This window comes from Hyaena hyaena, unplaced genomic scaffold (genome assembly GCF_003009895.1).
Source record: "Hyaena hyaena isolate Hyena2069 unplaced genomic scaffold, ASM300989v1 scaffold_146, whole genome shotgun sequence".
Taxonomy (NCBI): Eukaryota; Metazoa; Chordata; class Mammalia; order Carnivora; family Hyaenidae; genus Hyaena; species Hyaena hyaena.
This window is the reverse complement of record NW_024080778.1, coordinates 2,307,542-2,320,872: the sequence shown is the minus strand read 5'-3', so window position 1 is coordinate 2,320,872 and position 13,331 is coordinate 2,307,542. Positions and strand designations below refer to the sequence as shown.

The 13,331-nt window shown below is 42.2% G+C and overlaps 1 protein-coding gene across 1 annotated transcript in view; it reads right to left on the bottom strand.

Moving 5' to 3' along the window:
* The window catches only part of PAPSS1 (3'-phosphoadenosine 5'-phosphosulfate synthase 1), a 99,381-nt gene extending 89,418 nt beyond the window's left edge, over positions 1-9,963 (bottom strand). Inside the window, exon 1 of the mRNA XM_039238788.1 lies at positions 9,832-9,963. Within this exon, the coding sequence (XP_039094719.1) occupies positions 9,832-9,891 (60 nt within the window). The 5' untranslated portion in view covers positions 9,892-9,963. The remainder of the gene's footprint in view (positions 1-9,831) is intronic.
* Between the last annotated feature and the right edge of the window lie 3,368 nt (positions 9,964-13,331).

Genomic DNA, 13,331 nt, shown 5'->3' with positions numbered 1-13,331 from the left:
CCCCCCCCCCCCGGCCGAGCCTTCCCTCACTCCCTTTCATGCTCTCTCTCATAAAAAACAAAAAAGAAAGAAAGAAAGTCACTGGGAGAGACAACAGGGAAAGAAAGACAAACATGATTAAATAAATTATATAAATTAGGCAGGAATAAATATCAAAAAAATATCAAAAAAGGCAAAAAGTAAGTAAAGCAAAACTGTGAAGAAAGATCAGAAAAGTGATGTTCAGACAGAGGCGCCAGGCATGGCTTCACCAAAAAGAGGACACTTAAGACCTGTGATGGCCCGGGGGGTGGGGAGGCTGGTGGTGAAGCACCTCCGAACAGAGGGAACAGTGAGAGCACAGAAAAGTGAAAACGTGGCCTAGGGAAATCTAGAGTGGTTGGCAGGCAGTCCGAACAACTCGTGTGAAGCCAACACTCAAATTCAAAGCAATACCAGTCACAAGGCCGGTGTTTTCCACAGCCACATCAGGGACACAGGTTGAGGCATGGAACAGTCAGAGTGGATCCAACCAGGCCTATGGTTTGGCCCCAGAGGTCTTCAAAATGGGAAACAAATACCCCTGTAGGCATAGAAACACGAACTTTGTAAAGGAACATATTTCCATCCAGATCTTCAATTTCCAGATGTACTCTCTTCTAAAAACGGCCTGCCTGCGGTGCTGGGTCTCTCTTCCCACCTCCCCACAATGGTCCTCCTGGTGCACCGAAGAAAGGCATCTCTGCCCTTCAAAGTCCTACCATCGCTCACTGTGGAAAATCCTCTGGGGCCAAAGGGACAATCTGCCGATTCTTTTTAACAGGCACACCACAGAGCTGCGGCCTCCCCCACGAATCATCTCATTAACAGATGGATTTCCAATAAAATGCTCTAAATGTTCAATAATCACTTTTGAAAAATTATAGTATGGGTCTCCTGACCCGATTTCTCTTCAATAAACTAATGAAGCAAACATAACTTTACAGCTCCACATTTCCAAGATCTTAAACAAAAACAAGGTTCCGCATACAGGGATCCCCATCTCTTGGAAAGGAGAGACACCTCTTCTGGGAGGTCACTAGTTACAGCCCCCAGCCAGGATGCCTGGGGAGAAGGGGTGAAGTCTGGATGAGGGGCACGGGTCAGGGAGAAGATGCTAACATAAGTCAGCTGCCTACACCTGGAAAACCTGTTTGACTCAGATCATTTTGCTTTGGGATTTGTTCCAAGTCATTTCGCCTTGGGACAAAAAGAAACAAGTACCTAATGAATTTTAATTTATTCTGGCCCTGTAAAAAAATATCTCCTGCTTTTCTTTTTAAGTTGAGTAGAATGTATAAAAGTACCTGAGAAGCTATAAACCAACAACTGAGGATGTGGCTGGGAGAAAATATAGGATAAGCAGATTGTCTGTGTTAATCACTAGAAAAGAATGCTACCTCGGGTTTCTTGCCTCCTACATTTAAAAAAATTCTGGCAGCAGGGATGGCAGTCTATGGATGTTTATTGTTCATGGATGTTTGATCTTTTTCATATTACAAAACAACCTTAAAAAAAATCTGCCGCAATCTCCTACCTCCCAGAGGTAGGTACTCCCTTCTCAGAGTAAATGAAAAAAAAGCATTTTTTGTAAACTACTGGAATAGCAAGGAGGTGGAATTATGCCTCAATTTTACTGAGAATTTAAAGGCCACTCTCACATGCAATGTCTAGTTCCCCTTCCCTTCTTTTCCACCCTTGCTGGCCAAATCCTTCCTATAATTCCACCCACAAGAAGTGACATTAGTGACTCACTAAGGGCCAAGAGTGAGTTATTTCCTTCCGATTCTGCATTCCTGCTCTCAGTCTTCAAGGGCCTAGCTTTTCATGCACAGGATTGAGAAATTAGGTTTATTGTTTCCTTCCTAATCGTGTGGGTGGTTTGTAGAAATACTTATGTGGCTTGATGTGAGCACCCAGGCAATCCCTGTAACATTTACTGCCTATATGATTTGTTCTTGAGGGGCCATTTTATACTTTCAGGTGTCTGTGACTTCCCTGGGTGAGTAAGGTAGGTCAAACACAGGAGTTGCAGGTCTTTGTATTTTCCCCAAAGTTCAATCTCTTTTCTTGTGCCTAGTCGGTGCTCTGTAAAAGTTAGATATAAGGCTCTTATTTTAAGGTTTGATTTGTTTTCTCCGCCTAACGTATTAATGAAGACTGACATTCAGAAATTTTGTCTAGCAGAACCGGGACAATTCACTTAAACAGAATTTATGCACTTTCTACATGTGGGCTAAACAACTATCAGTCCTGTTACCAGGATAACTTCACATGGCCTCTGACAACTGTGGTGCACATCATCTACACATTTCACACACTTCTGTCAGGATGCACACAAGTGGCCCAGGGTGCCTTTTTTGGACTAACCTTAATTTCCACATGGGCAGTTTTATTATTTTATCCACTTCCCTATGGGACATATGAACTTCTCCTATGATGTCATTTAGAGAATTCTGTGCCTTGTGAGTTTATTACGATTTTACGAACAACTCTGCCTTTTTAAGTGGAATGTGTAAAAGCACAGAGCATATAGCAAATAGCAAGTATAATTCTGGACTCGACATCTCTCATCCATCCCACCACCCACCTTAAAGTGACTGTTAAACAGTGTATTCCTCAAAGAGAATCTCTAAAACAGTAACAGGCATGTTTCTTTCATGTCTCAAGACATACTATGAAGAGATGGTAGTATTGTTGGGAAAATAAAGTTATGCACCATAAGATGGCTGATTGAACTAACATAAACTCTGGTCCCTAGCTTAGAGACTCCTCTTCCGGCTTCTTTTTCCTGCCCCGCTTGTCGCAGGCACCAAATTCCTACTAATGCGGAATGTGGAAGTAACAGACGATAAACTGTCCCCCATGCTTGTGCTCCAGGCTCCAGGATCCCCCTTGGAAAGGGATCTCCTCTGAGCCCGCCAGTGTGAAATAAAACTCCAATCCACCAAGATCTCTGAGTGCCACTTGGTTTTTCCACCAGCGATCCAGGCTGGTTCCGTAACAGAGGAGTACCATGTGAATAACGTGAAGACGTGGTAGAGTACATACAAAGAAAGAAGAAACCTTGGGGCATCTGGGTGGCTCAGTCAGTTGAGCATCCAACTTTGACTTAGGTCGTGATCTCAAGGTTCATGGGTTCCAGCCCCACCTCAGGATCTGTGCTAACAGCTCAAAGCCTACAGCTTACTTCGGATTCTGGGTTTCCGTCTCTCTCTGCTCCTTCCCTACTCACGCTCTGTCTCTCCCTGTCTCTCAAAAATAAAGGAACAATGAAAAAAAAATTTTTTTTAAAGAAACCTTTAGTTCACACAGATACTGAAAACTTAGTTCAGTCACTCATGAGTGAAATTAATCTTCTGAACATTAATAAACCAAAGGCAAACAGCAAAAGTGAAGATCATACATTGCTAGAGGCTGAGAAAACTTGAAAATGCTATACTTAACACCCTCCAATTCCAAAACCCACGGCACAGCAACACTGGAATGATGTTGCTCATCAGGAAGTGAATCTCGGGCTCTACCCCAGACCTCTTAATCAAAACTAAGTCCCTACCAGGCTTATCTGACTGCCATCAACTATCATGCATGCACTTTGTATGTACATCATAGGTACCCAACTAGTCTGTTTTAAAGATTAAGTAACATGTATATATTTAATGGAGATTTCAAAATGTCAACACCTTTAATGGAAGGGCCCTGGGATAACCTCCTGGTGGAAAGCCCAGCTCTAAGAGATTCCTAGAAGCCAGAAACAAATCTAAGACTATTTGGTCACTGACCCCTTCTAGATATTGGGAATAAGGTAACATTTCAGGGAAAGAGACAAACAATAAACAGATAAATCATTACGTCACGACAGACCCCTGAGCCTCCCACCATAGTGACAGTGGGGCACGCCCCATCCATATGAAGGGAGTTCAGAAGCTGTACAGACAAAAATATACTAACGTCTACATCAGAAGTTGATATTAAACTATTAAAACCATGTGAGAGTACACACAAAAAACACACACACACACGAAATGCTCACAACAGCATTACCCAAAAGAGCCAAAGAAGAGAAACTCAAAGGTCCATCACCTGATGAATGGATAAACCAAATGTGGTATATATCCATTAAATGAAACAGGATTCGACCACCTAAGGGAATGAAGTGCTGATAACATGCTATAACATGGATGAGCCTTGGAAACACTATACTAATTTAAAGAAGCCAGATGCAGTAGGCCATATGTTGTAGGATTCCATTTATAGGAAAATCTGGAATAGGAAAATCCAGAGACAGAAACTACATTATGGACTGTCAGGAGCTAGAAAGGAAGGAGCGGGTAGGAAGCGAAAAGACTGCTCATTGGTACAGGATTTCTTTTTGAGGCGAAAAAATGTTCTGAAATTACATATTGGTGATTGTTGTACAACTCTGTACAACTCTGAATATACTAAAAAACTTAAACAGAGAGATAAAGACACAGAGAAAGGATGTAAGCATCAAGAACACTAGAGCGAAGAGACAGAATAATGGCTACATTCATCTAAAACTGAAACTGGACTTCTACACATTATGTCTAACATTCCCACTATTTTTATTCAGTTAAAACCTACCTGGTAAGGAAATGAATATTCACTTCTAAATATCTTTAGAAAAGGATATTTCCCAGAAGTAATTACCACTTAGGTAAATTTAAAAAAAGTTATTCTCTTCATTTAAATTATTTAGTAACCTGCTTTCAAAACAATTCAGGGTTGGAGTTTTAAGCGTCTGTCTTCAGCTCAGGTCATGATCTCATGGTGGGTTCCAGCCCCACATGGGGCTCTGTGCTGACAGCTCAGAACCTGGAACCTACTTCAGATTCTGTGTTTCCCTCTCACTCTATCTTTCCCCCAACACGCTCTCTCTCTCAAGAATAAACATTAAAACAAAGAAAAGAAAAAAGAGCAAAAATGGTAACTTCCAGGCTGGTGAATAAGAAACTGTTATTACCAACTGGATTTCACTTTAAATTACTAATTTTTCATTTCAGAGCTATGCAATTTTTCCTTACCCAGAGGAAAGAGACCAGTGTTTCTCAATTTCAGCAATAATGACTCCTTGAACCAGATAATTCTTTCCTGTAGGGGCCATCCTGTGCACTGTATGAAGCTTAGTAGCATCTCTGGCCTCTATCCAACAGATGCCGGAAGCACCCCCAGCGCGCTCGCACGCGCACACACACACATAACAATCAAAAATATCTCCAGATACTGCCAAACACCCGCCTGGCAGTGGAAAAATCTTATTTGGTTGAGAACCACTGGAGTAAGAACTAGTCCTCAAAATTCAAAGTAACAGAGCCCAGGCTGGGAAAGCTTTATTTCACAATTCACATTTAGAGACACAAGTATGCTAAGGGGGAGTCTAATACTGCTGGGTACCATGCCAGAAGTCAGGGCTGCAGAATCACCCAGAACTAGGATTCCAAAGTAGCCACTATCTCTCAAAATTTCCTTGCCCAGGTAAGAAAGAAAAAATGACTACATGAATACATAAATAGAAAGAGAGTAGAAGAAAGGCTGGCAGCCACCCCAAAGTCACTAACTAGACCTCCCCTGTCCAATACAACTTCCTGAGATGATGAAAATGTTCTATACTGTGCTGTCCAATACTCTGGCCACTAGCTGCATAGGGCAGTGGAGTGCTTGAAATGTGCAGCTAAGGAAAAGATTTTTTTTTTCCAAGACACAGAAGAATTTTATTTCATCTTATTTCTCTTTAGAGCAGAAAAGAATTTATTTTACTAATTTTAACTAAGTTTAAGTTGCGACAGGTGGCCAGTAGTTATCAGATTACACAACACAGATCCAGACCCTGCTATCTATCATTCTTGTTATTGCTGTTAGTCAACATTAACAATACATTCTTGGTAGAAATCCAGTTTTCCCTCTTCTTTAGGCAATTTTTCCAGCAGCAAATCAATACATGCCCCTGAGCATGGCCAGCTCAATGCTCTGAAGAATGAAAATACTGGCCTCTGCCTCGGCTTTTCATAAGCTGGGTGTTCCATTTCTGCATGCCTGTTTTTCTGTTCCACCTCAGTCTCCTCCCAAATCCAGAAGGAGCTACTGGCCTTCTGTGAAAGGCATCTAATAGTGTATGGGACAAACTGCTCAAAAAAGGTAGAACTGGAAAAGGGAAAATTATCTCATTCATTTGCTTTTTAATTAACTCTTTCCCAGGTAGAATGCAATACCCTTTCTGTCTTTTTACTACTGCATCCCTAGCACCCCAGAAAAAAGGCACAAAGTAGGTGTTAAATATCGGATTAATAAATAATAACAAGGGGGCACGTGAGTGGCTCAATCGGTTAAGCATCTGACTTTTGATTTCAGCTCAGGTCATGATCTCATGGTTGTGAGATCAAGCCCCACATGGGGCTCCATAGTGGGCATGGAACCTGCTTAAGATTCTCTCTCTCTCTTTCCTCCCTCACCCTTAAAAAATAAAAATAATAAAAAATAATAACAAGAACACCTTAAATATTTTTCATGGGATAGGCATCACCATGGTGCTTCAAATATACTGACTTATTTAAACCTTACTATAGAAGCACCTGGGTAGCCCAGGAGGTTAGGCACTTGACTCTTGATCTTGCCTCAGTCTGCAATCTCAGTTTGTGACATGGAGGCACCCCCACCCCTGTGCTAACAGCACAGAGTCTGCTTGGGGTTCTCTCTCTTCCTCTCCCTCGCTCATGTGTGCACATGTGTACTCTCTCAAAAAAAAACAAAACACAACACCCCACACTAACCCTAGGAGATATGGACTATCATCTCCACTATAAGCTAGATCTTATTATCCACATCATTACTTTTGAGGACAAAAGACATTATTCAAATTTCAACCTGTTTCTTTTTACTTTCTTTAGGGGGCCCTCTAGAAAATTGTACACTACATTATATGGCTCACACTATATTCCTATTGGAGAGCCTGTCTACTAGAAGCTGTCTTGAATGTACAGTATGCTTAAAATTGGATCCACTGCTAAGAAACTCTATGACATCTCTGTGCCTCAGTTTCTTCATCTATAATATGGAAATACTACTTGTAATGAATAGGATAACATAAAAATAAGAACTATATACAATAGTTACTATATGCCAGATACTGTAAGCATTTCTGATATATTAGCTCCTTTAAATCTTCACAACATCCCGGTGAGACTAACATTTCCATTTTATAGGTGAGCACAGGGAAATTAAGTGACTAGCTAAAGGTTACGTGGTTAGTAAATAGTGGAGCTCAGATGTGAGCCCAAGCAGCTTTAAATGATTATCTCTCATGATATCCACTTCAGAAGTGTTGCAAAAATTCAGTAAGTTAACTTAAGTAAAACATTTAAAACTGTACTGGGCACACAGTAAACTCTCCTTCAGTGTTTAACTATTATCACCATTACCCCAGGTCCCAGCCTACTTCCCAATTTCCTAGCATGTCACAACCTTTCTCCCTATTTCTCAAGATTAAGCCTCAGGATCCAACTTTAAACACATCTCCCTCTTTCATTCACTAATTGTAGTTAGTCAGCTCCTTCCTGCATGTTTTTAATGCACCTATTCCGCTATTCCCCCTAGAGCCTTAACCTGGCCCTTTGCACCCTCGCTTTGGATAAATCAATACCAAGAACAACTTAAATAGTGCTCATGTACCAGCATGCTCTAAATCTATTAATTCATTTAGACCTCACTATAACCCTGTTTGTTTTCTAAGACTTCCACATCTGAACTCTAACAGTATCTAATTTCCTCAGTAGCCCTGTCTTCCTGGAAATCCAATTTCACCATGTGATGGAAACTTTAAAGGTGTATGGATGAGTTCTTCACACTTGTGTATATCGGTCGACTTAAGTACATGAAAGGCAAATATGACGGATGTTCTCTATTGAGGGAAAGAAAAACAAGACTTACAAGGCCCTGAAAATTAAAAACTCTAGCCTCACCAAAAATCTCCCACAGAATCAAGTCTTCACTGAGCAGCCAAACATTAACAATTGCATAACCTAGCCCCACCCTATGCATTCAAACTTCTCTCCACTCGGTAAAAATCCTCCAGAGTGGTTAAACAGGTTTCCTTGTTCCTGGAATAAAAAATAATATTATTACTAATTCTTATTCCCAGCCCTTATTCATACAGTTCCTCTCTGCCTCACAAATCTGGACACATTTCTCCTCCCAAACTTTCCCCAAACATCCAAGAAAAACTAATCTCCCTTCTAAACTGAGATAAAACACGTCTTGCATCACTCACTGTGGTCTGATACACTCATCACCTGGCAAATGCCACTTCTAGCCCCACCCAGGCCATGAGCAACTGGCCAGAAAGCATGGAGTCCTTCATTTTTCATCCTCCCAGTCAGTAGCACAGATCTCTACAAAGAATACACATCTATTTGGCAAAAAGTTAAAAAATAAATTATGGATGGTATAAATGAAATCATCTGTAAATACCCTAATTTAGCCAATCTTACTTCACAAACTAAAAAATACCTTATGGTACAAGAGTCATACCAAGTGACATGGTAGTGGTTTCACCGTACTTTCAAATTCATTATCTTCTTTGCTCCTCAAAACAACCTTGTCAAGTGTACACTATTACACCCTTGTTAGGTCAGCTTAGGTTTAAAGAAATAGAATGTTTTTCCTCAAGATCGCTACTAAATGGTAAAACTGGAACCAGAGACCAGGCTAGTAATCCAGTGCTCTTTCCAATGTTCCAATTCACCTTTTATCTCCTTTCCCTCCTTATCACATAAGATTAAATAATTAAAAGAAAAAAGGAATCAGGTGAGAATCTAAAGTAACAACAGATATGATAAATTCACTTCAAGTGAATTATTTGCCTGAAATGGTTTTTTTTTTTACTCATCAAGGTTAATGATAATTTGCAAGGCTGCATTTAAAATTAAACCTCATGATCTTATTGTACTGTGAAATAAAAACCCATCTAAACTTAAAACCAGTGCTTTTCCTGACTCCAAAGTTGGATACCACCTGCCCCTCCCCCGCCTCAATCTGCTCTATACTTAGAAAATCTTAAGGCTGTTTCTCACCAAAGACATAAGGAAGGAAGCGACCTCCTGAGGACACAGCATTTGGCCATCAAATCCAATTGGCAGTCCTTGCTAAACGTTATAAACCATTAGTCTACCCACACCTCAGTGTCTCCAGGAATCGAGTCCTTAAAACTCCGTGTTATTTGTTAAACATTCCGATTTAAAACTGAGCCACAAAGAACCTCAGTTCAGAGCAGTCTCAACTCATGAATGGCCACATTGTTGGGTACTCTCCCTTCACACTGAAACTCAGAAATGGAAAGACGTGGCGATGGATCCAAACCTGGGCTAAATGCACTGGCAGAGCCGAGGAAAACCACGAACGCAATGAAAATGCGCCCGCCTTCGCCTCCTCTGCAGACCTTCCGGCCACTCCAAGAGATGCGGGAAGCATCCCCTATCCGGAGTGCACGCTTCCGTAGCCTTTGCTATAGCTCATTCCCGAAAGATTGTCTTCGAGGTCTCGTCTGAGCCGAGGAGCGGGGTAAGGGGGCATTCTTCCCACGGAGGGCGGATCGGGCCGCACACAGCGCCCAGCCCGAGACCCCCGCCACACCAGCCAGTCTGGCAACCCCCACCGCCCCAGCTGGCAGGCGCCGCGGCCTCGGGTACCATCCCCCGAGCTCCAGGGAGGATGCAGAGGAGGCGGCAGGGAAGGAGCGGCTCCGAACAAGCTGCAGCCAGAGCCTCCCAGAGCCTCCTTCGCTGCTCTGCTCCGACTCACCCAGTTCTGCGCATTATTGTTCAGCTTGACTTTCTTGCACAGGCTCCCGGGTACCTCCATAGCTGCAGGGCGCGCGCGGGTGCCAGGCTCCTAAACGCCGGGAGACTCGCTGGAGGAGAGGCCGACGGGGGCGGGGCGGGACCAAAAGGCGGAGCCTCCGTGCGCCCTAGTCGGCGCGCGCTTACGTACGCACGCGCTCGTGCCCGTGCCTCCTACTGCGTGGCGTGTGGGTCGCGCCTCCGAAATGGATCTGGAGCAGAGGTATGTGGGGAGGGGCGAAGCGGCGGGCCAGAACCTTAGGCAGGAGCTGGGGGCGGGGCTTTGACGCTCTCAGCGGTGCGAGCGCGCACGACACTCCTCCCTCTTGATTCTGAGGAAGGGGCGGGGCCTGGGAAGGTAGTCGTGGAAGGTTCCTGGCCTCTGCCGGGCTCCACGGCTTGTGCTGCGCAGGCGCTGAGACCGGAGTCGGGCCCCAGGCGCGGGCCGTCGACGGAACAACAGGCGGGTTCCGGGCTCTCGGCTGCTACCGTGCCTGGCTCCCTGCAGCTGATGCTGGTTGGGAGAAGACATTGATGCAGTTTCCCGCCCCTCCCGTTTTTCCTCCAGAAGCCCCGTCACCAGTCTCCTGGCTTCCCATTCTGTATCCTTGTCACCCTGACCACATTTAAAAAGGGATTTTCCAGCCTTGCAAAGGGAAGAAATGATTCACTGAACAGCTCATTCTCCACACGTTCCGCTTGGGGGCTTTAAAATGCTGCTCAACGCACAACTTCAAGAAATAGTCAATGCCTCATCCTGGGTCATCAATAATTAATATCTCAGCGGGGATTAGCGGTCATCTGCAAGGTGCTTCCTTCCCCACTTGGAGACCTCTCTTCATATCAGGAGATTTCTGTCCAGTAATTCTCAACAACTAGGCCAAAAGGGCCCCTATATTGTTAGCTTTTCCGAAAAGTCTTAGAGGACTGAAATCCCGGCTTAGGGAGGACTGGTTAGGGTAGACTGCCCACCTGTGCTGGACATTCTCAAATTCACCTAATTAATACAGGGCTAGTTCATAGGAAAGTGGGTGGGGGTGTGGAGGGAGCTTCCTCCGCGAGTTACCTCCGCCCCCTCCCCCCCCCCCCGCCTGTTATTCTAAGGGCTTTTGCACAACTTGCTCCATGCACAAGAAAATCTCAAGCAGCCTTTGGGTTCACAGCGTACGAGGGGCTCCATGAGCTCATGACCTTAGACTGAGCCACCAAGGCGCCCCAACCATTTCTTCAGGGAGTCCTAGGAAATGGTATTTAAAGGGAAATGGTATAAAGATATCACAATCTGGGCTTTTAGTTGTACTTATTGCTTCTCAGTCTGTATTTGTGAGCTTTATCCAATGAAAGACATTTTTAGGGTTAAAATATGTCATGATTTTACATTGATACTCTCAGTTCAAATTCACGATTCCAGACATCAGTCATGCGAATGAGCCTGCAACATCTTGTCAAACCAGAAACAAGGAAATCATCAAAAAACAGTGGGATTGAACAAACAACAGCAACAACAAAAAACCATTACAATTATGTCAAAAGGACTCAGAGGCCAACTTTAAGAAGTTTTCTCATGTCGAAGATGGTACAATTAGATTAGAGCACTAAAGGAATAATAACTATAAGGCATTGAAATAAATCAAATATGTGTACATGTACATGTTCATAATGATAATTAAAGAGAACTCATTGCTACCCTTGGAGGATGCTACTGAACCAACCCATTATTTTGAAAACTGATAAATAGAAGGAGAGAATTTACCCTGCTTTCCCTGCACTAACTGTAAGTCAGGTAATGAAAAAATTGATGAGAGGAAGTTCTCTTTGTAGAAATATAGCTAACAAGTGAAGGGAAGATAGGATTATAATATCACCATTTGTACCTTCTAATGAAATAATGGGTAAAGACAATGATGCTTATGGCTGCTCACATCATGACAGTAAAGAGCATCAGAACTTTTTTGCCTCCTGATGATACTTGGCCTCCTATAGTATTACTGTCCCTCACAATCAAACCTGATTCTAATCAAGCCTTCAGATCTGATTACCAGTTTACAGTTAATGCAGAGGAAAGAGAAAGATGTAAAATCACCATAAATGCAAGCAGCCAAATTCAAATTGTAGAAATTTCTACATCATGACCTGATTCTTTAATAATTCAGTGAAAAGTGGAAAAAATGAACAGCTAAAGATTAAAAGAGAGAGCTATTAAGCAATTGAACCATATGAAACTTATTTTACCACTGACTCGCATAGAGAAAAAAATTTAATGTATATAGCAATAGAGGATATTTGAAGACTCCTTGGATCCTTACATGTAAAGGCTTACACTTTTTGGTGATAATAGCATTGCTGTTATGTTTTTTTGAAGAGTAATTCTAGAGCTACATCCTGAAGGAATCATCAATGTAACGGCAATGCCATAAGTATTCAGAACCAAAATGAGGCTCTTGAAAATTAAAAACTATCAAGATAGCAAAAATGGAAAAAAAGGTGAAGATATCATCCAGAATGCAGAGCAAAAATCCCCCAAAAATAGAAATAGAATTTTTAGAAGAATAGTCCAGGAATCCAACATCCAAATATTAGCAATTCAAGAAAGAGAAAAATCATACCAGGAAATAACTAAGGAAATCATTAAACAAAATTTCCTAGAAGTGAAGGACTGGAGTCTTTCCCTGAATGTCCATAGTACTGTTGCTTGGAATTCCTCCAAACTTCCAAGGAGAAGGACAGTTCAAAACCAAAGAATCAGGAGTGAAAATGAATTGAAGGTACCAAAAAAAATCAAAAACAAAACAAAACACTGAGAACTAGAAGACAAATAGAACATTACCTTCAGAGTTCCAAAAGAAAAGCATTTCCAACCTAGAATTTGGAATTATCATACACCCTTTCTCAAGGAAATATTGGAGGATGTGCTCCACCTAAATGGAAAGAGGGAATTCAGAAAACAGGAATTTCCACACAGGAAACAGCCAAAAGGAATTCTCATATTTATGGTGAAGGAAGATCCGAGAATGACTGCCATGTACCAGGTCTGGAGGATAATTATTCAGAAGGCTTTCCAGGAAGTCAGAAGGCCCTTGAAAAGCCTAGTTTAGGAATATAAAATTAATATAGCATCTGATGGGAATGACCATACTGAAAATGATTCAGGCAACTGACAAGGAGTTTAGGTTTATATTAGTGATAGCTGCTTAGAAAAGTAAGTCATCAAAAAGGAGAAATTTATCACAGCCTTTCTGTACAAACTGTATTTCAGAGTAATCAAATAGTTGATGAGGAAAGGCTCATGCTGATAGAATCCTAGCTAATGCAGAAGGAACATTGGCATTTAAAAAATCACCATTTTAAACACTTGATGAAGTAATTAATATAGGCAATAATCATTAATATCTGCTAAAAGTGTTAAGTGGAAGACAGTGCGATAGTTCATTTTGTGAATGGGTCACAGGGCGCCCAGATATT